The following is a 27,747-nucleotide window of genomic DNA, read 5'->3' as shown; positions in this document are numbered from 1 at the left end:
TAAATGCTGACAAGAATGAGATACCTATTTCTTCTCCATTGTGAAGGTGCGAGGAAAGGGGCACTCTGATTTTCAGGGAATGCAAACTGGAGGACACTTGTGCATTACTTAACTTTAATCTACTCATAGCTTTTGATTTATTATCTTTGTAAGCATTTATAAGTACTCACATGCTTGCACAAAATGACCATTTTTATATTGTTTGAAGTAGAAAAAACACACCAAAATATACCAAACTATTCAGTTGAAAAGTCTATCAGCTAAAGAATAGCTACAATATATTAAACTTATGGAATATGTACTGTGGTTAAAGAATGAAATAAATCTATGAAAATATCTGCAGGACATATTGTTCGTCCAAAAAGAAAATTGCAGAACCATAGGTAAGTATGAGGTCACTTTAGTAAAGAAACACTAGGGAACAAAGCAGTATATTTCCATGTGTGCATGTGTAGATCTTCCTGAAAGCTGTTGGGCAGGACGCACATCACCGGACATGGCTAAGAAGGAATTGGGGTGGAGAAGGTAATAAAGGAGGACTTCAGCTATATCTCCAGCATGTTTAAGTGAAACTACTCAAGAATCACTTGTATAAATTTAACGTAAGTAATGGTTTAAAAAGATGATAGAAAAGGTGAAATAAGAAGTAAGGATGGAAGTCTTTGTAAAGTTACAAATAGCATTGATTGTAGTTTACAGAGGAAAATTGAGTCTGAGCAAAAGCCTGCTTTGACTCACTCCTACTTTTGGTGTAAAGCAGGAGGCATCTTCATCAGTTGCTTGAGAAATCCTGCTGTTTGACAGAGTCATGCAGGATACTGGCTCCTTTCCCAATATCCCAGCTTACCAGCACAATCAGACCCAGCAGGCATCACATGCTCTCGAGACCTAAGTCTTGGAAAAGAGCACTACAGAAATGGAGTGTTCAGAAGCAGGGAGCCAGATAGCAAACTGTCACTTACATATCCCTTGACTTTCCTGGATGCAAAGTTTAGCACCCTGCAGATGATCACCAAGACTCTATGCTGCAGGTATGATTTATCTTCACTCATCCACACGGCCATTTCCTGTGGAAAACACAAGAGTCATCGTAGAACCTTGGTGTTTCCATTTCCAAATCAGTGGAAACATCACCACATCAAGGGTCAACACAGTCTCTGATTATTTCATACCTAACCTATATTTATTTTAAAAAATATACAAAAATCAATTAGTATACTAATCTCTACTAGTATATTCCTTCATCTACTATAGTAACTGCCACTATATTGGGTGTTATTTAATTCTACCCAACAAGTATTTCCTGATATCCACTCTAACAGTCATGTTAGAAGGTGTCCTGAAAAGTTGAACATGAGGTGATGAGGGGATCATCAGTGGCTTCTCCTCTTTTTCTTTCAAACTACATGTTCTCTCTCTCTCTCTTTTTAAATCACAGGGTCTGATTTTCAGTTTAAAAAAATTGAAATGTTATCTGATCCTGATAGGTCATCTAATCCCAGAATTTTCTTTCTGAAGATATTTCCTGGCTCAGGTTGTGGAGTACATTCCCAGAGGCAGCTTGGTTAAAAAGTTCTTGCAAATATTGATTCCATCTGTCTTGCTGTAACTTCTGTCTGTTTGTCCTAAATCCTCAGGGAATCCTAGGAAGGGAAGGACACCTGCATATGCTTTACAGGCCATACACTGTTTATAGACTTCTTAAGGCAGTCTGATGAATCTGTAGTATTTAAGCCAATGGTTGGCCAAATCTCTTCCCCAACCCTTGCTCCCATTGTATAAATCTGTTCTGAAGTCGATTTCCTAGGGCAGAAACATCTCTAAATTCCAGGGGAGTCAGTCCCTGTCTTTTCCAGGAGTGAGGTTCAGAGCTTTTTGAGACCAGGAGTTTCTAGACATGGAAGGTATGAGTCTAAGATGGTTAAATAACAGGCTCCCAAGTTAGAGTAGCTCTGTCACTCACCAACTATTGCTCCTCTCTCTGCTTCCATCTCCTTATCTGTAAAGTGGGAGAAATAAGAGTAACTTCTACACAGGGTTAAGTATCAAATGAGATAACCCATGTAGTAAGTGTTCAGCTTAGTGCCATAGAGGAACTGCTCACTACGCAGCATGGAGATTGGGGGTGTGTGTGTGAGAGAGCACACACAAGGAGAGGGTTGTAATCATGGAGCAAGAACAATACTTTAAATGTTGTGAAGTTAAAATTTTAAAAATATGCAGAAGCCCTAGTCTGTTTGGCTCAGTGGATAGAACATCAGCCTGTAGACTGAAGGGTCACAGGTATGATTCCAGTCAAGGGCACATACCTCAGTTGCAGGCTTGATCCCCAGCCCTGGTTGGGGTGCATGCGGGAGGCAGCCAGTCAATGTGTCTCTCTCACATCGATGTTTCTCTCTCGGTGTCTCTCCCTCTCCCTTCCACTCTCTCTAAAAATCAATGGAAAAATATCATCTGGTGAGGATTAACAACAACAAAAAGGGTGCAGAAAACATTTGGCTCAAATTAGGTACCAATTAGCCAATTAGCTCAATATATTTCACTTCCCTTTACAGTCCTACTTGTCTTCATAGATACCAGTTCTGCTTCTTTACTTGAATGTATTTTATGATTTGAACAACCCTCATAGAGTAAGTTAATCTGGTTTTATAGTATTTCCAGACAGCTACCTCCTGATGCCATCATGTAAGGAATGAAAAATAAAGACCCTAAGGTGTCCAGAGAAGACTTATATCTCTGGCTGGGACCTTAAAGACACAGTGAGGTCCCAGATGTGAAAGTGGGTTTTGGATGATTGTTAGGGTTTCCTGTGATACCCTGGTATCCAAGATGATAGGATGCTCATGAATTCCCTACCCCTGGAGTTGCTAGGGAAGGGCATGCATATAGACCCTATCAAGGCAGGTTTCATCCTATTCTCTGCTGCCCCCTGTTGTGTTCTCTCTTACATTACCACACAGCACTTGCTTCTCAAGTGTGAGTTCATGCCATCCTCCCAAAATTAAATTCTTAAAAGGGCGTCTCTGTAATTCAAATAAATGGAAGCGATTTCATTTGGGTGATACTTGGAGGAAATTTTTTTTCAGCCGCCAGATATTTGAAGGAGATGCTAAGTATGGCAAATGGAAAATAATAAGTGAGTTAGAGTGTACTTAGATGTATGACACAAAATCAAAATTGCTCATTTTTCCTTTACCTTTAAGATTTGCAGTTTGTAGAGGTCTTTAGACACTAAGATCAGAAGAGTGTCCTCATATATGTTTAAAATAGTTTGGTATAATTCCTGAAAAACAAAATAGTTATACAACCAGCTAGCCCGCCAGCCTTACATAAAATTTTACCCCATTGTTTCGCATCCTGATGTCCTGAGTTCTTTCCATAAACCGAAGGTAAGAAAGAACAGTGGCACTATGGTGATGAGAGCTCACCCAATGCCATATGCTATGTGTTTCTTCTGTACCCCACATAGCCAGTGCACTGTGCAGCTTTGCTGGGGAAACAGAGACCACACATATTGCTGATCTTACTATGGGACTCTTCCCACCTCCATCTTTCTCTGCTCACATTTCCTTCTTTGCAGAACTTGCCAGTAAACTCCCTGTCCTTGGTCAACCGATTAACAAAAAATACATTTACCCATTTGTTCCTATAAACTCATACTACCCATTAAATCCCATTGGATTATAGACTTCATGAGGCCAGAGGTGTAGATTAGTGCTGGGAAGTGCTATGTATCTATTGTATTTTAAAAGAGTGAAGGAGAGCCCGGTTGGCATGGCTCAATGGTTGAGTATTGTCCTGTGAACCAGGAGGTCACAATTTGATTCCTGGTCAGGGCACATACCCGTATTTCGGGTTCGATCCCTAGTGTGGGGTGTGCAGGAGGCAGCCGACCCATGATTCTCTCTCTCGTTGATGTTTCTATCTCCCTCTCCCTCTCCCTTCCTCTCTGAAATCAATAAAAATGTATTTTTTTTAAAAAAAAAAAGAGTGAGGAAACCACAAAAGTCATGCTCTGCGGAGAGACACTGTGAGGGACTGCTGTATGTGTGAAGACGTATCATCTTGATTAAAGGAAGCAAACTCTCACCTCCAGGTCCTGCTCCTCAGTTTCGGTATTCCCAATGTCTTTCACTTCTTTAAGAGTTGGCATAGCAAATACTATTTTAAAGGATGACTCTATTATCTTCAACTGAGTTTCAAATTGCATTAAGGGATCCACGAAGCTGGCAAGAAAAAGGTGTAATTATTAAGTTGAGAAAACAAATATAACCTAACCTTAGTGACTTTTTTTGAGTGATGAGAGAGAGTGGACTAGAAAATGAGACCCAGCCTTTGACTTTATATGACACATGGGTTTTAAATAGTCTCATAAAACTGACAATGGTGCTTTAAATATAGAGGGATGAATCTTTTGCAAGTATCATATGTAACAAGTTATTTGGAAACCAGACTATTTTTCTCCATAGACATAATGAGGTAAAGTGGTTATATTCGCAGCCAAGCCCTAAAAGCCACACCGAGCTTTAGGCAGTTTAAACACATTACAGCCACATTTTCTATAACCCATGATTCTATGTTTCTCACATTTTAGTATTTCTAATATTGGAATGCATCTTCTAATTGATGGCAAAAGAAACCCACCCAGCAGCAGCTATAAAAATAAGTTGTGAAATGGTTGTTATTCCTTTGGTATATGTGATCTGGATAATAGTCCTTCATGATTTTTTTTTTGAGGTGAAAATAATTATTTTTTTCTGAAAAGATGGTGATATTAGATGGTAAGGTATGAAATCTTGTGCTAGACTCAGAATCTCTTTTCTCCACTGGACAAGATACTCTACCTGAGATTCACTGTTTGAAATGGAATCTCTTGGAATATATTAGGTAATTTTCAAATCCTGGAAGATTCATTTGACATTCATGGGCTCTGATGGATTACCAGACTCTGAACAGCTATCTATCAAAAGTTTCCAGTTGAATTTTCAGTGGAAGGTATTTAATGTCTAGGAATTTATGATCTGGTTTAAGAAAATGCAAAATTAAGATTTTGATGAACTAGAAAACCGTGCCTTTCAGTGTACTTTGAAATCATATCACCAGTCCTAAAAAAATTCTAAAATGGTCCAGGTCATGAACGAGGATTATGAAAGTACTAGAGGCCCGGTGCACGAAATTCGTGCATGGAGGGGGGTTGTCCCTCAGCCCAGCCTGTACCCTCTCCAATCTGGGACCCCTCAAGGGATGTCCGACTGCCCGTTTAGGCCCGATCCCAGTGGAATTGGGCCTAAACGGGCAGTCAGACATCCCTCTCACAATCCAGAACTGCTGGCTCCCAACTGCTTGCCTGCCTGCCTTCCTGATTGCCCCTAACCGCTTCTGCCTGCCAGCCTGATCACCCTCTAACCACTCTGCTGCCAGCCTGTTTGCCCCCAACTTCCCTCCTCTGCCGACCTGGTCACCCCTAACTGCCCTCCCCTGCAGGCTTGATTGCCCCCAACTGCCCTCCCTTGCAGGCCGGGTGCCTCCCAACTGCCCTCTCCTGCTGGCCATCTTGTGGTGGCCATCTTGTGTCCACATGGGGGCAGGATCTTTGACCACATGGGGCAGCTATATTGTGTGCTGCAGTGATGATCAATCTGCATAGTACTCTTTTATTAGATAGGATAGAGGTCTGGTACAGGGGTGGGGGCCAGCTGGTTTGTCCTGAAGGGTGTCCCTGATCAGGGTGGGGTTCCCTTGGGGCATGGGGCGGCCTGAGCGAGGGGCCTGTGGTGGTTTGCAGGCGGGCCACACCCCCTGGCGACGCAAGCAGAAGCTCTGGTATCTGGAATTTATTTTCCTTCTACAATTGAAACTTTGTAGCCTGGAGCAGAGCCAAGCCTGGGGTTCCCTCCGAGGCCCACAGCCATTTGTGTTGGGGTTATAATTGAAACTTTGTTGCCTTAAGTGGGTGGGCCCGGCCAGGGTGTGTGGAAAGCTTTGCTTCCCCTGTTGCCAGCGGCAACCCTGGCCTGCTCTCTCAAGCTCCATTTTGCTGCCATTTGTTTGAATTTGTTTACCTTCTATAATTGAAACTTTGTAGCTTGAGTGGAGGCTTAGGCCTGCAACGGCTGGCAGAAAGCTTGGCTTCCTCTGTTACCTAGGAAACCTTGCTCTCTGTGGCTGTAGCCATCTTGGTTTGGGTTAATTTGCATACTCACTCTGATTGGATGGTGGGCGTGGCTTGTGGGCGTGGCTTATGGGTGTGTCAGAGGTATGGTCAATTTGCATATTTGTCTATTATTAGATTAGATGATACTCTGATGCCATAATGGACAAAATAATCTTCAGATGTTAAATGTAAGGAAGGCTGCCATACTGAAGAAGAAAGTCACATGCATATCTATGGGTAAACGTGAGCAATTGTATGTGTTTTTTTTTTGGTCTGCATGTAATTTGTTTCCAAAAGAGCAGGTGTATTAAGTTACTGATGTGTGTTATAACAAGTGACATCTTAGTGTAAATGCTTTCTTATATTCCAGGATATATGACCAGGTGGTATGGAAAGGCACTTGACAAGAAAGAATAAGTATTTCTTACTAAATTACTGTGTGAGTTTGCTTTAGTTAAAGTTTTGAGCTAAATATTTATTTCAAAGATTGAAGTGAGTAGTAGACCAAATATACTAGAAAAAATTGGGAATTTTTTTTAATGAAGCAATAAGTCTTCGGTAAGATCAATAGACAAAAGGCAATATATATATTTGCAAGTATAATTTCTAGAATCACAATTGAATAAAAGAAAGTAGATGCCTCCTAATAAAAGTATGAGGAAATTCTATTAATTGTGATCAGAAAGAAATCAGGAGGGCCATGTTAATATGACACAGTGTTTAATTCAAATTGAAGAGTATTAAAATCAATAAAAATATCCTTGGGTGGGGATTAAAATAAGTAAAATAAATTTTAAAAAGAGTATAAAGTTTAAACTTTTAGAACAGTGGTTTGTAAAAATAATAAAAGTAATATAACACCACCAATCATGATTTATCATTGAAATTTAAGAATAGCCCAATATTCTAAAAACTATTAATTGATACATATCTATTAATAGATTAAATAATAAAATAGTACTTTAACCAAACCTGAAAAAGTATTTAATAAATCTCAACATCATTTTCTAAGAAAAAAGCAAATAATTTCTTGAAAAGTTTTATTTAAACCAAGAACAAAAAGTAGTGCGTTTTTATTAAAAACAGGAACAGCATAAGGGTTTAATTTCTTATTTTAAAATATTGTGTTAGAGTTTCTTGTGTTTCTAATAAGACATGATCTAACAAAAACAAGTTTGTTAAGCTCAATCAAATATAGAATAAACATAACTCCACCTTAAACCCCAATTACATCTCAGTATATCAGTAATTGTTTTCCAAACAATAAAATGAAACAAAACCCAAAATACAATGTATCTAATAAATTAATTTAGGAGTGTGGAAGATCTATATTAAAAATCCTTCAAATTTTCAAGGGAGATATAAAACTTGAATAAATAAAAATATATTTATAAATAGGAAGATTACTTATAAATATCAATTATTCTCAAATTATTTTTACAAATTCTGAAACAGCATTACAAATTTTAGAACCTTTTCATCAGAAGTTAATAAAATACATTTCATTTGGGAAAATAAACTGGGAGGGCTATCATAGACCACTTTGCTGAAAAAGATCAGGAAAATGAGGAAGATCCAGCTCAGTCAGATAATAGAATCTATTACAAAATAGCACTAAATCAAAACAGTGTAGTGGTGGCACCAAATGAGAGTCTGAATAGTGGAATAGAATGGAAAATGCCCTGCTGGCCCTGCTGGCGTGGCTCAGTGGTTGAGTGTTGATCTATGAATCAAGAGGTCACGATTCGATTCCTGGTCAGGGCACATGACTGGGTTGTGGGCTCCATCCCCAGTGTGGGACGTATAGGAGGCAGCCGATCAATGATTCTCTCTCATCATTGATGTTTCTATCTCTCTCTTCCTCTTCCTTCCTAAAATTAATAAAAATAAGAAAAGAAAAAAAAATGCCCTGATGAAGGAATAGCAAACACGTGGATAAATATTATATCTCCCTTTCCAGGCCAAATGTAGTACTAATTTATTGTGACAGTATTTCATGTTGGGTCAAATTGCAGTCTTATCAACGCGCCCCCCCCCCCTGCTTTTTTTTACTTGAAAATTCTCTTGAGGTATTTGTAGATTCACATGTGGTTGTAAGAAATAATACAGAAAGACCTCTTGTACACATCACCCAGTTTCCCCCAATGGTAACATTCTCCAAAAACTTTAGTATAATACCAGAACATTGACATTGACTCAGTCCACTGATCTTGTTCAGATTTCCCATTTTACTTGTGTATGTTTTCATGTATGTGTGTGTGTGTATTTAGTGCTATATGATTTTATCACACATGGAGGCTCATATATTCACCATTCCCATCAAGATACTAAACAGCTCAGAACCCTTTAAACCCACAACTATTTCATTAGACAGACAAACAAACAAACAAACAAACAAATAAAACACCCCCCAAACACTCAAAGGGTTAAATATGCTTTTGGAAATGAAGCATCCTATCTAATAAAAGAGTAATATGCAAATTGAGTGTCACTCCAACACACAAAATGGCTGCCCCCATGTGGTCAAAGATGGCTGCCCCCATGTGGACACAAGATGGCCGCCACAAGATGTCCAGCAGGGGAGGGCAGTTGGGAGGGCCCAGGCCTGCAGGGGAGGGAGGTTAGGGGTGACCAGGCTGGCAGAGGAGGGAAGTTGGGGGCAAACAGGCCAGCAGGGGGGCAGTTAGACATCAATCAGGCTGGCAGGGGAGTGGTTAGGGGATGATCAGGCTGGCAGGCAGAAACAGTTAGGGGCAATCAGGCAGGCAGGTGAGTGGTTGGGAGCCAGCAGTCCTGGATTGTGAGAGGGATGTCCGACTGCCCGTTTAGGCCCACTGGGATCGGGCCTAAATGGGCAGTTGGATATCCCTCAAGAGGTCCCAGATTGGAGAGGGTACAGGCTGGGCTGAGGGACACCTCCCCCCCAGGCATGAATTTTGTGCACCGGGCCTCTAGTTTTAAATAAGTATTATCTGTATCAGGGGTTAGCAAACATATTCTGTGATGATCCAGATAACAAATTAGGCTTTGCTAGCCTCTGTCTGCTCCAACTCTGACACAGGAGCAGCCACAGATAATACATGAAGGAATGGGTGTGGCTGTTTTCCAATAATACTTTGTTTATGGACCCTGAAATTTGACTTTCATATAATATTTACATGTCATGAAATATTCTTCTTTTGATTTTTATCTCAACTATTTAAAAATGTAAAAAAATATTCTTATCTCTCAGAATGTACAAAAATATGAAGTTGCAAAAACAACAGGATTTAGCACATGGGCCATAATCGGTCCACTTCTGGTCTGAATAATGGAATTGTGAAGCCTAAGTTAAATTAGTTCATAAAAAAAATAACTTAGAGATTAAACTAACAAAAATCAAGTAACAAAAAGCTAGGGGATATTGAACATAATATTAAAAAGCAATGTAGAATTAATTTTTTATCAGATACACAAAAAAATAAAAGAAAAAATATAGCTATGACTATAAAATGAATTGTAGCAAGATAAAAGAGGAACAAATTTAAAATCCATAAAAACAGCACAAGAAGCTTATTTAATACTAGAGGCCCGTTGCATGAAGAGATTTGTGCAATGAGCCTTCCTTCTCTTGGCTTCCAGCACCGGTTTTCCTCTGGCACCTGGGACCTAGGCCTTCACTCTGGCCAGAGTCTGCCATCTTCATGGTCACTGCAGACTCCAGCTAGAGTCTGCCATCTTCGCTGCAGACTGACATCTTCGTCTTTGCTGCAGACTCCGGAGTCTGCAGTCTTGTCTTTGCTGCGGCACTCCGCTCCTATAGATCCCTTCACCCCCCGCCCTCCCTCTCATAGCAGGTGTCCTGCCCCGCCTGGCCACTCAGGCCCAGAGCAGCTGGGCGGCCGCCATCTTTGGCCTTCTAATTTGCATACTCACTCTGATTGGCTGTGGGTGTAGCTGAGGTACAGTCAACTTACATGTTTGTCTATTATTAGGTAAGATATATCGCCACTAAAATCACAATAAACTGCCAAAGAACATGAGAAAATTCATAAATGCATAACAGAAAATATTAAGTCTTGCTTATATTGAAAGTAATATAAATTAAAACAACAATGAGGCAAAAATGTGAGCCTATTACATCAGCAAAATAGAAAAAAGTAGGTATATATATAAATTTAGGTGATTAGGCTTTGAAGAAGCATTTATAATTAGTGCAGTTCTTCTGGATAACAGATTGACAGTCTTTATTAAAAGCTCTAAGAAGGTTCATCCCACCTACATTACTTGGGGTTCAGGGGAAGCAGAGGCCAAAACAAGATTTAGAGGTGCACAATGTTTTTAAGAGAGAAAGGAAGGCAGGAGGATTAGGGTAGGAAAAGCCTTGGACCACAAGTGCTAAGGAAGGTTTGGCCAGACTGATGGGGATTCCTTAAGCCAAGCCACCCACTGGAGTTGTTTGTCCTACCACGCTAGGTCATCAGAAGCGAGGGCTCAGCAGTGGTCCTGGTGGATCCACACTGTTAACTTTATGGGGTTGTTGATCATTGAGGTTCCCCAGCAGTAGGGCATTTTTCATGATTGCCTATCATCTAAATCAATAACCTCACAGAATGGTATTTCAAAGAAGTATTTCAGAGAAACACAATCTTTCCTGTAAGTACAAAGATGACTATCATAATTTTAGTAAAACATAATTTAGGAAATTTCAAAATCTGGCAGTAATATACTGCCATTAAAATGAAAATATGATTATAAAGAAGAATAAAAACTTAAGACAGTAATGCCAAAATCGGAAGTATTACAGAACATTGTGTGTGCAATCTGCTTATGATTCTGCAATAATTAAATTTATCTGCCTATCCATGCAATACAGAAAGATTGGCAATAATATGAGAAAGAAAGACTTGCTGAGTTAGGATGGAAGAATTTGGAAAAATGTTTTATTTTTCACCATTGTGATCCTTCTCTATAACATTTAAAAAAGAAATATAATGTATTCATTTATTTCAGAGAGGAGGGGAGAGGGAGAAAGAGAGAAACATCAATGATGAGAGAATCATCATTCGGCTGCCTCATGCTCACCCCCCACTGGGGATCAAGCCCACAACCTGGGCGTGTGCCTCTACAGGAAATCGAACAATTACCTCCTGGTTCATGGACTCAACCACTGAGCCATGCCAGCCAGGCTTCTCTAACATTGTAAAGGTAGTCAATCAGTGAAATAAGAGAGATTTACAGTTTATTATACCTGGAGTTTACAGACAGGATTAGGGCTTGATGATTGAAGATGGTTGCGAATATATCCAATAGAGAGGTAGCTGTGTACTCCTGTATCGGGAAAAAGAGAAGAATCCATGATCACAGGCCTGTGAGACGCATGGCATCATGGGGCCATATTGGACTGGACTAATGGGACCACATTGGACTGGAATATAAGCCCAAAAGTTCATAGATATGTTGAGACAAACAAACTGCAATTTAAACCCATGATACTAATTGCTGGCTTTTTATAGCCAACTACTGTGCTTCTTTAACTAGCATTTTCCAACACAGTGTTGTGAGGAATGCTCTTTACCAGGTGCTTTTCTGCGCAGCACTGTAACTGTTATCATTCAGCTGTCCTATAATAACATGGACCTCTGCTTTACAACTGTTAGCTAGCTTCTCCTTTTTTTTTCTTCTTTTTTTATGGAGCCAAATGTATCAGTACAACTCTATCATTAGGTTATTGTCCTGCCCCTTTTACTTTGACATCACATCTTTTGTTGAGTCCCTGACTTACAGCATGTCCCTTCCGTGCTGGCATGCTTTTACGTGTGCTGTATTATCACTCATGTTTATAGAATGCAAAAGCCAATGCACACACTGGTAAGCAACAAGGGTTTGCAAGCTTATATAAACGGCTTCACCAGGGGTGTCATTCTAGGAAGTTATAAGAATTAGCCAGAAATTTCACCTGCTTTTCCCAATTAGGTGTTTTGTTATTGTTGGAATATATAATATGCTCACCAGTATTCCCAGAGACTCTTCAGTGCCTTCTCTGGGGAGGTATCATTCTGGCTTTCGCTTCTATTCTATGGCTAAGTTCTCCTTTAACTCATTTTCAATTACTTCCTAATCACTATGGATTTTCATTGGAAACCCACAGTAAGTGATAAAATAGACACAACCCTGGAAACCTGTATTTTGTAATATATTTCATAACACTAGGTTCTAGGGCAAGTCTGGTGGGCCTTAAGCTTTCAAATGTATTATTTTGGCTTTCTTCTCTAAGATGACCATCTGCTTTTCATATATATGTTATATCATTGACATTTTTATTCCATATCTGTTGTCATTCTTGGCCAGAAAAATTGGAGTCATGCCACTTTCACTAGTTCCTTAAATGTCAGATGTTTTAAAGCACAGGCATGTAATGTGTGTTTCTGATGCCACCTTAGTCTGGGGGGAAATAGGATTATCACAATAGTCATTATTCTGAGGGAATTTGAATCCCCCTCTAATAATTCCCAAACAATTCTGGGAATACTCGAAGGGAGTCATAGACTTGGTCCTCTAGAGCAGGGGTGGGGAACCTTTTTTTCTGAGAAGGGCCATTTGGATATTTATAACATCATTCTTGGGCCATACAAAATTATCAACTTAAAAATTATCTTGCTGTATTTGGTCAGATATTTAATTAGCTCACCCCTAGTGCCATGGGGCCAGCCCAAATGATTTCGTTGGCCTTATACAACCCATGGGCTAGACGTTCCCCACCCCTGCTCTAAATATTATGTGAATCTTCACCTTTTTCTTTCATTTCTAGATCACTAGAATCTAGACAACAGCAAAATATCAAAAATTTGCAGAGAGCACTGGCTGGTGAACTCAGTGGTTAGAGTGTTGGTCCATGCACAGAAGGGTCGCAGGTTCGATTCCAGTCAAGGGCTCATACCTAGGTTGCAGGTTCAGTCCCCATCCCAGGTCGGGGCATGTGTTGGAGGCAATCAATTGATGTGTCTCTCTCACATTGATGTTTCTCTTTCTGTCTCCCTCCCTTTCACTCTCTAAAAATCATTGGAAAAAAAATATCCTTTGTTGAGGATTGACAAAAAAAAAAAAAATGTGGAGAGATGGGATATCTGAGGCAAGGGCATGAATATCTCAAGCCCTTATCTACTAGGCTTGCTGTCTGTGCTGGGGTTTTACTGAACATAGTGTTGCTGTTGCTGATGGTGTCATGTCCCCACCACCCTTGCCAAGGCCAGATACCGAGAGAGCTGAAGATTACACTCAGAATAAATTCACCCATCACTCCAAGAGCTAGTTAATTTTCCCCCCACTATTGTAGAAGTCCCCAGAACCAGTGTCATTACACCATGCACTTTCAATATTATGTTTTTTCTGGTTTTCACTGATCCTTAATATTGCAAATTTACATACAAATGCATATTTTGACCCAGTGATGAAATGTAGATTGTCTGTAGAAATGTCTCTTTCAACAAACTCTTAAAGCATTATGCCCTATTTACATAAACATTTTAAAAAGCAATGTACACACATGTACAGATGTGTAAACAGTGGACAAAGTCTCCAAGTCTTCCCACCTCTGCCAGTTCCCAGACCCGCATTTTCATCCTAGAGTGTACAATTGTGGCTGGTTTTATACTAGTGGCCTGGTGCACAAATTCATGCATGGACGGGGTCCCTTGGCCTGGCTAGCAATTGGGGCCAATCGGGGCATCTTGCCCAGTCCCAATCGGGGTCAATCGGGGCTGGCTGGCCGGCCGGATTTGGGGGGCGGGTGTGGATTAGGTGCCATGGGAGGTTGGCTGGCTGCGGGAGGTTGGCTGTGGGAGTGCACTCACCACCAGGGGGAAGCTCTTGCATTGAGCTTCTTCCCCCTGGTAGTCAGTGTGCGTCTTAGCTACTGGTCGACCAGTTGTTCCGGTCATTTGGTCATAACGGTTGCTTAGGATTTTATATAGATAGATAGATAGGAATGTTAATAACTTTCTTTTGGCTAAGAAGACTAGAAAATTGTTCTATTTTTTCTGTAACAGTTGCCTCTATGCTCTGCCAACCTCCTACCCTGGAATCCTTTCTAAGTAACTGTCTGTCTAACTGACTTCTGATTCTATGAATTTCCTATCTCTTTGAGTTATTAAAATAGCTTCACCATTATTATTAATACCAAATCCTGTTTATTTAAAATCTTCAACCTCATCATTTATGTACAGCTCTTCCTCCACTCCCAGTGCAGGTGAGATTCTTGGTTTCAGTGCAGGTGAGATTCTTGGATTCAGGTTGAGATTCTTGGTTTCAGGTTAGCTTGGTGCTTATACCAGTGACTCTGGAACAAGACTCCATGAATTTGTATCCTGTCTCTGATACTTGGTAGTTATGTGACCACAGGAAACTGTCTCAGTTTTCTCATTTGTCCAGTTGGGATAGTGGTAGTCCTTATCTTATAGGGCTGTTCGTTGTGAGGATTAAATGAGTTATTTATTTAAAGCATTCAGAGCATGCCTAACATGCTATATAAATGCTATGCTGTTATCGGAGTGGGAAAGGGGTTTTATCTCTCACAGCTCTACTCATCTTTATTTTTCTGGGGTTGTGGCTGTGAACTGGGGGAGAATATATATATTGTCTGCCCACAGCATGACTTCTTGTCCTCTTCCTGTTGGTCATGGCTTTGGACACAGTTTGGTGGGAAGGATTTTCACTGTGATGATGGAAGGATATGAGATATTGCAGCAGACCTGTCAGGAGAGGGGTGAGTGGGCCAACAGTGGGATGGGTCAAACTTTCATCCTTTTGAATTAGTGTTGAAGGTCATTTCCAAGGGCATCAAGGGTGAGCAAGAACATGATTTTGTAGGGAGAAAAAGCCAAAAACAGTGTTGAACCAAACTGCCATTTTTCCACTTTCACCCACAGACACTATTTTAAACATTAATTATGACAGCCTTATGATGGAGATAATGAACAAGTAATTCCCTCCTCCCCCCAAGAGATTTTAGTTCCATTAACATCCTTATAGATTATAACTTACCAGGTGTTGCCATTTCACAACGGACTGCAGAATCTGGAGATTATTTACTAGTCAGGGAGGAGAAGGAGACCAGTTAAAAGGAAGTACATTTAATTTCTTATCACTGAGTGGTGCATATCCCAAAATCTGAAGCTAGTATGAACTTGATAGCCAAGCCCAACACATACCCACACATACACTAAAACTTCAGACAAATTCATCATGAGTATTACTGCACAGCACTTAACAAAAAGGTTATCAAACAGGATACAGAAACACATTAAAAGAATACTGAACTATAACCAAGTGGTATTTATTCCAAACATACAAGGATAGCTCAATAAAAGAAAACCTATTATACAATTTTCAACATTAATTGCTTTAAAAGAAAGAGAGAAATTCACATGATAATTTTTATTGAGACAAAAATTCTAGTCAAGTTTTAAATCTATTTTGTTGATTGCAGTTCTTTTTAAAAATATATTTTTATTGATTACAGAGAGGAAGGGAGGGGGAGAAAGAAATAGAAACAATGATGAGAAAGAATCATTGATCAGCTGCGTCCTGCATACCCTTTCTGGGGATTGGGCTAACAACTCAGGCATGTGCCCTGACAGAATCGAACCATGACCTGCTGGTTCATAGGTTGATTCTCAACCACTGAGCTATGCTGGCTGGGTTGATTTCATTCTTTAGGCCTACTATTTTTCTCATCTCAAATTCAAGAATACAGCTTCATCTTTAATGTAGATAGGCGTTCTTTCCTTTTGCCTTTCTTGGATTTATTTTGTTGTTCTTTTTCTCACTTCTTGTTTTGGATATTTGACTTATTCATTGTCATTCTTTTTGGTTTATTATTCTGAGTACTTAAGGTTATGAATTTTTCTCTTTATTCCATTTTGGCTGTATGCTATAGTTTCTAATGTTAAATATTGTCAACATTCTATAATTTCTGTATTAATTTTCTCTTTGTTCCTAGAATTATTTAAAATAAATTAGTTTAGATGGCAAATAGTAGGTTGTTTATGTTTGTTTGTTTCATAAATTCCTCATTTTCTTTTTTTTTGCATTGTGATCAGAGAATATTTCTACATTTTAGGATTTATACAGAAATTCTAGCCTAACATATACGTATAGTTATCCTTTATGAATATATCTTTTTGTGAGCATTAGAAAAACAGATATATTCTTTGTTTCATGGATAGAGATTGATATACGGGTTTCTCTCTCTCTCTCTCTCTCTCTCTCTCTCTCTCTCTCTCTCTTTCTTTCTCTCTCTCTCTCTCTCTCTCTCTCTCACACACACACACACACACAGACACACACACTTACCTTTCTCTTTACTCCGTCTTGGACTCCTATTTAATTTATAAATCTTTGATATCATGATGACAGAGGTGAATTAGTCTTCTAATGCTGCAAAAGAGTACTTTGTGTTAGTACATAAACCAGTAACTTTCCTATAGTTTTGTTGTGCTTTATCAATTTTGATGCTACTATGTTATGTGGTATTAATTTTAGCTTGTATTAATTTTCTATTGCTGTGTAACAAATTACCACAGACTTAATGTTTTTTTTTTAAAAAAACTACCCATTAATCATTTGATAGTTTCTGTAGGTCAGAGAGTCAGGCTCTGTTTAGAATTTTAAATAAATAGGATGAAGTATTTATTCATATGACTGGAGTCAAGTGGTTGTCATGGATTGCTCTTTCATTTGACACTCAAGATCCTCTCCCAAGGTCATTTAGGTTATTGGCAGAATTCAGTTAAAAATCCCACAGGATTAAATACATATATGAAGAAATTATAGGACAGATCTAGAGTTTTCCCATGATACAATTTTTCTTATTCTATGTTTTTACATGTGTATGATTTTATTTTAATAAATTGTGACTGACATTTTAAATTGATATTTAAACTAGTCTCATGAGCTTTTAACCACCTGATGGATTTCTATTTCGTTGAGTAAAATAAAATGTTTTCTGGACAGAGTTCAATTTCAGAGCTGGAGTGCTTGGGGGAAGACCAAACGTTGGTGGGTGTCAACTAATGGGTAACTTACTTAACATAGGTGCTCAAGATGTCTGCAAGATAGGAAGGATGTAGTCAGGTGGTAGAAGAGAAAATAGACATGAAGTTAGGAGATTAATTAGCAAAGATAAACTCTTCCAAACAGTAAATCTTGTAAGAACTTTAGAGGAGGGCCCATGGTGAGGTAATTTTAATATATCCATACTTCTTTCTTGAAACAGAACAAAAACTAAGTAGCCACGGCTAGAAAGAAGACGGCTGTTTGACTGACTGAAGAATTAATAGGAGAAAAGTCACTTACATGTGTGTAATTTTTCTGTAATTGTTGGTGAGGCAGCGTAGTGAAGAGAAACTTTATCTCTTAGCCAAAGATAAAATGCTCAGTCAACCAAGGAATTCTTTGAGATGTTGTCCCTTGTCATGGCAACCACATATTTCAAAGATTCCATTCTGGAATGGATGTGGTTCCTGCCTAGAAAGTACTGACACCTGATCCATTGACTTTTTTTTTTTTTTTTTTTTAAGAGAGAGAGAGAGAGAGAGAGAATAGAAGGGAGGGGGAGAAACATCAATGTCAGAGAGACAGATTGATATCTCTGCACACGCCCTGACTGGAGGTGGGGATCAAGTCTGCAACCGAGGTACATGCCCTTGACCAGAATCGAACCCACCACCCTTCAGTCCATGGGCTGCTGCTCTAACCACTGAGAAAAACCGGTCAGGGAAAGAAATGTCTATTTTTAAATTGGGTTATGTCTTTAGTTGTTGAGTTCCAAGTGATTTTTCATATATTCTGGACACTAACCACTTATCAGATATAAGGTCTGCAAACATTTTCTCCCGTTTAGTGGACAGAATACTTTGTATTATTATGCACAATATACTTTGCATTGTTTCAGCTATGTTAAATGTATTCTAGCTTGTTTTATGGCTTCATGTGGTCTATCTTGGAGAATGTTTCATATGCACTTAAGAAGAATGTGTTTTCTGCTGTTGTTAGGTAGGGTGTTCAATAGACGTCTCAGATATATTTGGTTCATAGTATTTAAGTATTCTATTTTCTTGTTGATTTCCTGATTGTTCTATCCATTATTAAAAATGGAGTATGGAAGTCTCCAACTATTATTACTGAATTTTCTATTTCTCCCTCCTATTTTGTCATTTTTAGCTCAATGTATTTTGGGGCTCTTTGGTTAATTGCATAAACATTTATAATTATGTTTTCCTGATAAATCAACTCTTTTATCATTACATGACCTTTTTGTCTCTAGTAACAATTTTTTTTAAGTCTTCCAACAGTTTATTAGAAAGAATGTAGACATTTAAAAAAATCCCCACTGTCATGAACATAAATTGAGGTTTTCAGCCCTGGTACAAGCTGGATCAAAAAAAAAAAAAAGAAATAAAAAAATCCAATAGTGTATTAATAACATTTTTTCACTCATTTGCCATACTGACAGTGCAAATACAAATTTGGTCTAAATGTACAGACTCTCAAGCAACAATGTACAGCCTTTCTTTGTCCTCCATGCTAAGAGATGTAAAAGTTTAAGGGTCAAACAATACCAAATGTACAGGCTTCAAAAACCATCTAAGTTAGGGCATTCACTAGGTTTAGCTAAGATACATTTGGAACACTGACAAGTGATCACTTATGTACAATGTGAAGTAAAATTTTTGAAAAATAAAACTTCAGTGGAACAATCCTGAAGAATATACCAGAGGAACAATAGGTTACCAGTTTAAGGTATCAATCAATTTGTTTCAGCCAGGTTGAGTCCATGTTCTAAAATCTAAAACTTAGTTATCTTTCCATGATCCAAGAGCTTCCTATCATGTCAGTATCTATGTTATGAAGTAAAGGAGACTTAGGTGAAATGTTTTTATTTATCACAACTGCTGTATCAATTGTCTAGGACCTCAACAGCATCATGGAAGTCTGGGAAATGTTCATGCATAAGGTTATTGCCTTAGCTGACTTAAAATTGCCCCATACAATGGTATATATCAACCCTTAGTGAAGCCTTTAAGAAAACAAACAGGTTGAAAATGGGTTAAAGGAGGCAAATGCAGCATCTGCCTTTAGAGCTATCAACTCAGGAATTCTCTCAATTATGAAATCTTGCAGAGAAGTTATTTTTCTTTCTCAAAATCCAGGGACGACAACATTCTTTATTCCAGATCTGGCATTTTTTCATCATCACTGTCTTGTGAATCATCATCTGCTCCATCTACTTCTGGTAAATCTACATCCTCATCACCACCCATGTTGTTCATCATCTCAGAGAAACGATCAAAATTAGACATGTCTTCATCTGAATCATCTTCCCAGTCTTTCCAATTATTGAAGTCCACACTAAGCCAATTAAGCTTTGCCCTTTTTCTTGTTAATCTTGGCCATGACTGGCCAGATTCTCCTTTTCGTAAACAACATAAAATTGATATGTCCGTTCTTTTATGCTTGGAATCATTTGGATCAATACAGTGAAAAAGATCAATTTCATTTAAATGTTTAAAATTATCACTTCCTCCAAGACAACTGAATGTAAGTTTGGATTTTTCAAAATTTACATTAACATCTTTACTCTCTTCAACACAAAATTCAATGAAGACATAGTCCCTTCGATCATACCACTTTGCAGAAGCAGGCTGCATCCTGAACCGGGCAGGGGGACAGGTGAATGGGTGGGTGGGCCTCTCCGGCAGCAGCTGCTGGGCAGTGGACTAAACTCCGGTGGCGACTCCGACGTTTTCTGTTTTCTCCCCGGCGCGGCCTCTACTCGCTTCCCTCAGCGTCGGCGGTAGTGGCGGGCTCGACCTGATCCCCAGAATGGACCACGCGGGGAGACTCTAGTAACAATTTTTTGTTTAGAAGTTTATTTTGTCTGATAATATTAGAGCCACGTCATGCTTGTTTTGAATACTATTTGGATGGAATACTTTTCCCCATCCTTTTACTTTCATTTGTATCTTTGAATCTAAAGTATATCCCTGGCAAACAGTAAATATTTGGATCATTTTCTTATCCATTCTACCTGTCTCTTTTTATTAGAGTACTTATTTCATTTATAATTTTTGAGGCATAGTTTTGTCAGATATAGAAATCATGGTTGACATACTATTTTCCCCCTCTCAGCCACTTTTATATGTCATCCCAATACTTTCTGGCCACCATACTTTCTGATGACAAATCAGCTATTGATCTTATGACAGTACCTTATATGATTTGAGTTGTTTTTAACTCATTTTTAAATATTTCTCTTTATTTTTGTCTTTAGACATGATACTTGATGTTCTCTGAGTTTCTTGTATGTGTAGGTTAGGGTATTAAAATCAAATTTGGTGAGCTTTTTAGCCTTTTTTTTTTTTTTTACTAATATTATTTCTGCTCCTTCCTTTCCTCTCCTATGACTCATATTAGACATATTTTGGTATGCTTGATGATGTCCCACAAGTCCCAGAGGCTCTGTTTATTTTTCATTATTTTTTATTTCTCTTCTTTAGATTAGATAACATCAATTAACCTATTGTCAAGATTGCTGATTTTTTTCTTCTGCTACTTAAATCTGCACTTGAGATCCTCTAGTAAGTGTTTTATTTCAGTTACACTTTTCACTCCAGTATTTCTGTTTGGTTAGGTTGTATGATTTCTATTTCTTTTTTGATATTCTGTATTTGGTGAGAGAGACATTATTAGTATACTTTTCTTTAGTTCTTTAAAGATATGTTTCCCAAGACCTGTACTTGGAAAACTATAGGATATTGAAAAAGGAGATAGAGGAAGACATAAACAAATGGAAGAACATATCATGTTCATGGATTGGTAGAATCAACATCATTAAAATGTCCATACTACCCAAAGCAATCTACAGATTCAATGCAATATCCATTAAAATATCAACGGCATAGTTCAAAGGTCTAGAAAAAACTATCCAAAATTCATCTGGAATAAAAAAAGACCCCAAATAGCCACAGCAATCCTGAGAAAGAAGAACAAAGTTGGAAGGATCACAATACCAGATATCAAGCTATATTATCAAGCCACGGTTCTCAAAACTGCCTGGTACTGGCACAAGAACAGACATATAGACCAATGGAACAGAACAGAGAACCCAGAAATTGACCCAAGCCAACTCAATTAATATTTGACAAAGGAGTCAAGGGCATACAATGGAGTCACGACAGTCTCGTCAATAAATGGTGCTGAAAAATTTGGTCAGACACATGCAAAAAAATGAAACTAGATCCACCAACTTACACCACACATAAAACCAAACAGAAAATGGCTAAAGGACTTAAATGTAAGACAGTAAACCATAAAAATACTAGAGGAATCCATAGGCAGCAAAATCTCAGACATATGCTGAAACAATTTCTTCACTGATACTGCTCCTAGGGCAATGGAAACTAAAGAGAAAATAAGCAAATGGGACTATATCAAAATAAAAAGCTTTTACACAGCAAAAGAAACCATCAACAAAACAACAAGAAAGCCCACTGCGTGGGAGAACATATTTGCCAATGTTATCACCGATAAGGGTTTAATCTCCAACATTTACAGGGAACTCATACAACTTAACAAAAGGAAGATAAGCAACCCAATCAGAAAATGAACAATGGACCTAAATAGATACTTTTCGAAAGAAGACAGAAGGAAGGCCAAGAGGCATATGAAAACATACTCAAAGTCATTAATCATCTGAGAGATTCAAATCAAAACGACAATGTGGTACCATCTCACACCTGTCAGAATGGCTATCATCAGCAAATCATCAAACGACAAGTGCTGGTGAGGATGCGGAGAAAAAGGAACCCTCGTGCACTGCTGGTGGTAATGCAGACTGTTGTAGCCACTGTGGAGAACAGTATGGAGTTTCCTCAAAAAACTAAAAATGGAACTCCCATTTGACCCAGTGATCCCACTTCTAGGAATATATCCAAAGAAACTAGAAACACAAATTAGAAAGGATATATGCACCCCTATGTTCATAGCAGCACAATTCACCATAGCTAAGATTTGGAAACAGCCTAAGTGCCCATCAGTATATGAGTGGGTTAAAAAACTGTGGTACATCTACACAATGGAATACTATGCTGCAGCAAAAAAGAAGGAGTTCTTACCATTTGCAACAGCATGGATGGAACTGGAGAGCATTATGCTAAGTGAAATAAGCCAGTCAGAGAAAGATAAATATCACATGATCTCACTCATTATATTGTTCATTATATTGAACAACGTAAACTGATGAACAAAAACAGATCTAAAAAAGACAGAGAAACATTGATCAGACTATCAAACCTCAGAGGGAAGGTAGGGGAGGGTGGGGGTAAGGAGGAGAGATCAACCAAAGGACTTGTGTGCATGCATATAAACCTAACCAATGGACACAGACAACAGGGGGGTGAGGGGATGGGGGGGAGAATGGGGGAATAAGGACACATATGTAACATCTTAATCAATAAAGAAATAAAGAAAAGAGAAAAAAGATTATAGAATGCTACCTGAAGTACAATAATCCTATATAATAAAGAGGTAATATGCAAATTGACTGTCACACCCTCACACAAGATGGCTGCCCCATGTGGTCTCAAATGGCCACCACAAGATGGTTGGCAGGGAAGGGCAGTTGTGGGTGATCAGGCCAGCAGGGGAGGGCAGTTAGGGGCAACCAGGCCAGCAGGGGAGGGAAGTTGGGGGAGACCAGGCCGGCAGGGGAGGGCAGTTGGGGGTGACTGGGCCTGCAGGGGAGGGCAGTTGGGGGCGATCAGGCCAGCAGGGGAGCAGTTAGGTGTTGATCAGGCTGGCAGAGAAGTGATTAGGGGGTGATCAGGCTGGCAGGCAGAAGCAGTTAGGGGCAATCAGGCAGGCAGGCAGGCAGGCAGGCAAGTGGTTGGGAGCCAGCAGTCCCAGAATGTGAGAGGGATGTCTGACTGCTGGTTTAGGGGATCAGACCTAAAGCACAGTCAGACATCCCCGGATGAGTCCCAGATTGGAGAGGGTGCAGGCTGGGCTGAGGGACACTCTCCCCCCACCCCCTCAGTGCACAATTTTAGAGCACCAGGCCTCTAGTATTTATATAATTAAAACACACAGAACATTTTTGATGAGTGCATATGTAAACAGCAAATTATTTTTACAAAACATGGGCTAAGAGGATAAATGCATGATAGTGGTGGGGGGTGGGTGGGATTGGAATGAAGAGGAAAAAAGACTAACTTTTAAAATAATTTTAAAATATGAATAATATTCATAAGGTATGAATATTATTTTTGTGCTTCTCTCTATTTAGAACTCAGAAAGAAGAATGTCATTTTGGACTGAATTATTCTATTCTCTGGGAATTACTGACTCTGTCCAATTTTTTATAATCTCTGGGTAGAGAGAAAACAAAAGACAGAAGGGGATAAATAAGTGCTGAACCACAATTAGGTCAGTTATAAAATGATCTTGAAATGGCTTTCAAATCTGGAATGTCAAATTCTGGTTTTCATTTTGCTTTTAAATAATCACAAGTTCAAACCAGACAGAAAAATGTGAATCGTTGGCGTCTTCCTCTCTAAAAGTCTTGGTAGCATGACTCTGCTCCAGCCAAAGAAAGGAAACTTTTGACATTGTTTCCCCCATTTCCCCCCCCCCCCCCCAGTGTTCTTTTGTAACACCTCCCTAGCTTTCAAAGGAGGGGAAGGGAGCTGCTTTACAATTATTACCACATAGCACCGCTCTTCCAGAGATTTTTGACATCCCATCAATGATGTGGGAGCACAGATATTAAATTCTCTTTTACAACTAGGAGTGGGAGAATATGGATTGCCATAAGAATACAAAGTAATTTTTTCTCCCATGACAATTGGACAAGGATAAAGATGAAAAGCAAACCCAGACCCAGCCTCTTTTGGCCCAATACTCAGCCAGAGAAAACTTCAAAGCCTAACCACGTGCTCATTACAACATGGAGCCACTAGGTGTCACTAAAGATAAAATTTGTAGGCATTAGAGAGTATAACTAGGAAAGCAGAAAGGGAAATTCTCCTTGTTAATGGAGAAAACGGAAGTTTCTACCCATTACCCCCAGGAAATGGTTTCATATCCTGTCTGTCATACCTGTGTGTGGACCCGTTTGAGTTGGCATCAGTTTTTAACAGAAAAATAAGTAAATGAGCTCAGAAAACTCAAGACATATGCCAATGAAATGCAGTTGAGATTCCAAGTCTCAAGTGATGGAGTCTCTCCTGGAAATCATGTCTGAAATTTTAACAGTGGCCCCCAGGTGGGAGTAAGTAAGGTAAATTGAATTATCTTTAGACAAGGAAAATCGAGATAAGATTTTAAAAAACCCATCCCTACTGTTTGCTGTGATTCCCCCTTCCCCCTTCTGTGTCTCTTTTCTGAAAGCCAAAACTGGTAAATATTGTGAATTCAATCCATATTTGTTAAATGAATAGTAAGAATCAAGGGAAGGAAACCAACATTAATTTTTAAAATATTTTTATTTATTTCAGAGAGGAAGGGAGAAGGGAAGGGAGGGAGGGAGAGGAGAGGAGAGGAGAGGAGAGGAGAGGAGAGGAGAGGAGAGGAGAGAGAGAGAGAGAGAGGGGAGAGAGAGAGAGTGAGAGAGAGAGAGAGAGAGAGAGAGAGAGAGAGAGAGAGAGAGAGAGAAACACCAATGATGAGAGAATCATTGATCAGTTGCCTCCTGCACATCTCCCACTGGGGATCAAGCCTGCAACCCAGGCATGTGCCCTGACTGGGAATCAAACTATAACCTCCTGGCCCATAGTTTGATGCTCAACCATTAGCTACACTGGCCTGGTGGGAACCAACATTAATTTAATGCATCTTTATGCTTTGTTCCCTACTGTTTACATTCATTTTTTAAAATTTATGTAATTTAAAAAAATTTTTAAATTCTTTATTGTTTAAAGTATTACATTAACTAATGTAATTTCAAGGAATGTAATTCTGTCACCCTGTTATGAAATTCATAGATAAAATCTGGTATAATTTTGCCTAAAGGAATCCAGTGAGGTCTCATACCTCTGAATATGGATACTGAAAGCACTTCTCTTCTAGGTGGATGTAATAGCTTGCTAGCACTCTCATAACAAAGTACCACAGACAGGTGGATTAAACAACATAAGTTAATTTTCTCACAGTTCTGGAGGTTCAAAGTTCAAGATAAAAAGTGCCAACAGGGCTGGATTCTTCTGAAACCTCTGTCCTTGGCTTGCAAATGACCAAACCTCTTGCTGTCTTCACGTGGTCATCCCGCTTATGCACATGTGGCACTGGTGTCTCATCCTCTGCTTACATTCATTTTTAATATAATCTTTACCAAAAGAAAACACACCCAACCCTGTGAGGTATTGTATCCATTGCTTTGTATAAGCAATACTCATGAAATCACAAGTGATCTTTACTTTTATTTCTCACTGTCCATTTCAACTTTGCTCAGTAGGAAAGCTCTTGCCTGCTCCTGAATAAACCCTCAGATACATCTATGACACTTAGGATTTCTTGTTGCTCCTAAAAAGTTCTATAATCACTTTAAGTAGCAAAACTATCACGATTAGTAACTAAAATGGTCCGATTTTATGTAATAACACAACTTATTTCATTCCAAATCTCAGCTTCTTCCCCAAGATAGAACTGTCAGAGATCTGGTAGCCTCCAGAAGGAGGTAAAGAATGTTTCTTCCCTTTTTCTTTTTCAACTCTTCCTCGACTCCCTAACAGGAGTTAGAGAGGGTGGAAAATAAAAAGAGACGAGGAAGGCAGTAGTTTCTTTCTTTGAATAATTCTTTTGACATATCCAGAAGTCCTTGTTAGAAGTATTTGATGGCATATCCCAAGATGCAAGCTTAGCATTTTCTTCTGGCTAGTTGTTCTTCCTCAAGTTTTTCATATGTATTTTTATTTTCTTTAATGTACTCTTAAAATTTCTTTTCATATACCTTAAAAAGTCATTAAATAATGTAGCATATTATCCTTCTACTAGAGGCCTGGCACACGAAATTCAACTGTACCGACAGTTCCTAGGCCTGGCCTGCGATCAGGGCCATCTTCCTGAGCTGCCCGCAGCCAGCCTCGCTTTCCCCCCCTCCACCATCACCCACCCCTGGTTCCCTGTTTGCCATTGGGCGATTGGAGCCTGCCGGCCAGGGAAAGGGACCAAGAGGTGGTCAGTGTGCCTCAGAGTGACTGGTTGAGTGGTTGTTCTAGTCATTCTGCCTTTAGGGTCAATTTGCATATTACCCTTTTATTATTTAGGATAATAATATAATATTATATAGGATAATAATTACCAATTTTTAGCTGAGTACATGGTTACTTAGAAAAAGGACTACATTTCCCAGGATTCCTCATTAGGGTCCATGTGCAAATTTTGGAAGTATCCTTAAATGGAGAGGCTTGCTTTGTCTTCCCTGCCTTTCTCCCTATTGGCTGCAGCAAGGACACAATCTTTGCAGACTGGACAATGGGGTTAGAGGCCTATCCTGAGGTGCTCTGTGATCATGGAACTGACCTGGCAACCTTGTACAATTGCCTCTGGACTTTACTCATAAAAAAAGATAAATAAACTTATAATCTACTATCTTAGGTTTTTATCACATGCAGACATACAAAATCCAAAGTGATAGAAACACAGAACTAAATGAGATTTAATTGTAGGAAAGAAGTAGCTAATAAATAAAGACAAGATTAGAAAAAATAGGCTTTACTCATGCAAACTAATTTTTATCACATTATATATATATATGACACTGTATGAGGTTCTGGAAGAAGAGGTGAAGTTAGGGAGGTCCTACCCACAAGACGTCACTCTCATTCCCTTCTTTTCTTTCTGGGGCTGATTTCTTCCCCTCCAACATTTCAGAGCTGCTGCTTTTCCATCTCAGAACAGTTCTCTTTCTTCTTTTATCAAAATGTGAGATCCTAGGGGCTCCACAGGAGGGTGCCGTGTGGGGCTGCACTCACAGCTTCTGGGAACATGTGTTTGGACCTTCCTGCCCTCTAATTGGGGAAATAATGAACATAAACTGATGAACAAAAACAGACCCGGAGACAGGGAAGCATCGATCAGACTGTCAAACCTCAGAGGGAAGGTAGGGGAGGGTGGAGGAAGGGGGAGAGATCAACCAAAGGATTGTATGCATGCATATAAGCCTAACCAGTGGTCATAAACAACAGGGGGGTGGGGGCATACGTGGGGAGGGGTTGGGGATGGGAATGGGGGGATGAGGACAAATATGTGATACCTTAATCAATAAAGAAAAAAAAAGCCTTGGAAGAGTTCTTGCCCTTCAACACAGCAATCACACTTCAAGAGATCTAAAAGAGATAGAGGATTCATTCAAAATTTTGTTTACAAAGACGTTCCTCATGGTATTATTTATACTATGAAACATAGGAATCATTCAAATATCAACAAAAGAAAACTGATGATCTCAATTATGTGGTATGCCCCAAATTAAATAATATTATGCATCTACTAAAATTATGTTTGGGGAATTATTTTAAGTGGAGAAACTCTTAACAGTATAATTTTTACTAAACCAAGTC

The 27,747-nt window shown here is 39.1% G+C and overlaps 2 protein-coding genes and 1 long non-coding RNA gene across 4 annotated transcripts in view; 1 reads left to right on the top strand and 2 right to left on the bottom strand.

The window, feature by feature from the left end:
- The window catches only part of MROH9 (maestro heat like repeat family member 9), a 60,734-nt gene extending 43,167 nt beyond the window's left edge, over positions 1-17,567 (bottom strand). The window contains exons 1-7 of the mRNA XM_054712155.1: positions 17,489-17,567; positions 16,487-16,570; positions 15,176-15,222; positions 11,385-11,464; positions 4,091-4,226; positions 3,197-3,283; positions 963-1,067 (exon numbers count right to left, since the gene is read on the bottom strand). Coding sequence (XP_054568130.1) covers positions 963-1,067; positions 3,197-3,283; positions 4,091-4,226; positions 11,385-11,464; positions 15,176-15,222; positions 16,487-16,541 — 510 coding nt within the window. The 5' untranslated portion in view covers positions 16,542-16,570; positions 17,489-17,567. The remainder of the gene's footprint in view (positions 1-962; positions 1,068-3,196; positions 3,284-4,090; positions 4,227-11,384; positions 11,465-15,175; positions 15,223-16,486; positions 16,571-17,488) is intronic.
- The window catches only part of LOC129147988 (uncharacterized), a 140,599-nt gene continuing 119,204 nt past the window's right edge, over positions 6,353-27,747 (top strand). The window contains exon 1 of one of the 2 annotated variants that reach the window (XR_008555199.1): positions 6,353-6,391. This is a non-coding gene — a long non-coding RNA (uncharacterized LOC129147988). Of the gene's footprint in view, positions 6,408-27,747 lie in introns of both variants that reach the window. The other variant, XR_008555200.1, reaches the window with a different exon arrangement.
- Positions 18,471-19,872, bottom strand: LOC103289953 (prostaglandin E synthase 3-like). The gene has a single exon (XM_054712154.1). It carries the CDS (start codon positions 19,840-19,842, stop codon positions 19,360-19,362), a length of 483 nt encoding a protein of 160 aa, XP_054568129.1. The 5' UTR covers positions 19,843-19,872; the 3' UTR covers positions 18,471-19,359.

This window comes from Eptesicus fuscus, chromosome 22 (assembly GCF_027574615.1).
Source record: "Eptesicus fuscus isolate TK198812 chromosome 22, DD_ASM_mEF_20220401, whole genome shotgun sequence".
Taxonomy (NCBI): Eukaryota; Metazoa; Chordata; class Mammalia; order Chiroptera; family Vespertilionidae; genus Eptesicus; species Eptesicus fuscus.
Note: the sequence above shows the minus strand (reverse complement) of the source record. Positions and strands in the feature narration are given on the sequence as shown.

What these genes read in the sequence shown, in the direction of transcription:
- LOC103289953 (XM_054712154.1), bottom strand. Translation starts at nt 19,842, where the DNA reads ATGCAGCCTGCTTCTGCAAAGTGGTATGATCGAAGGGACTATGTCTTC.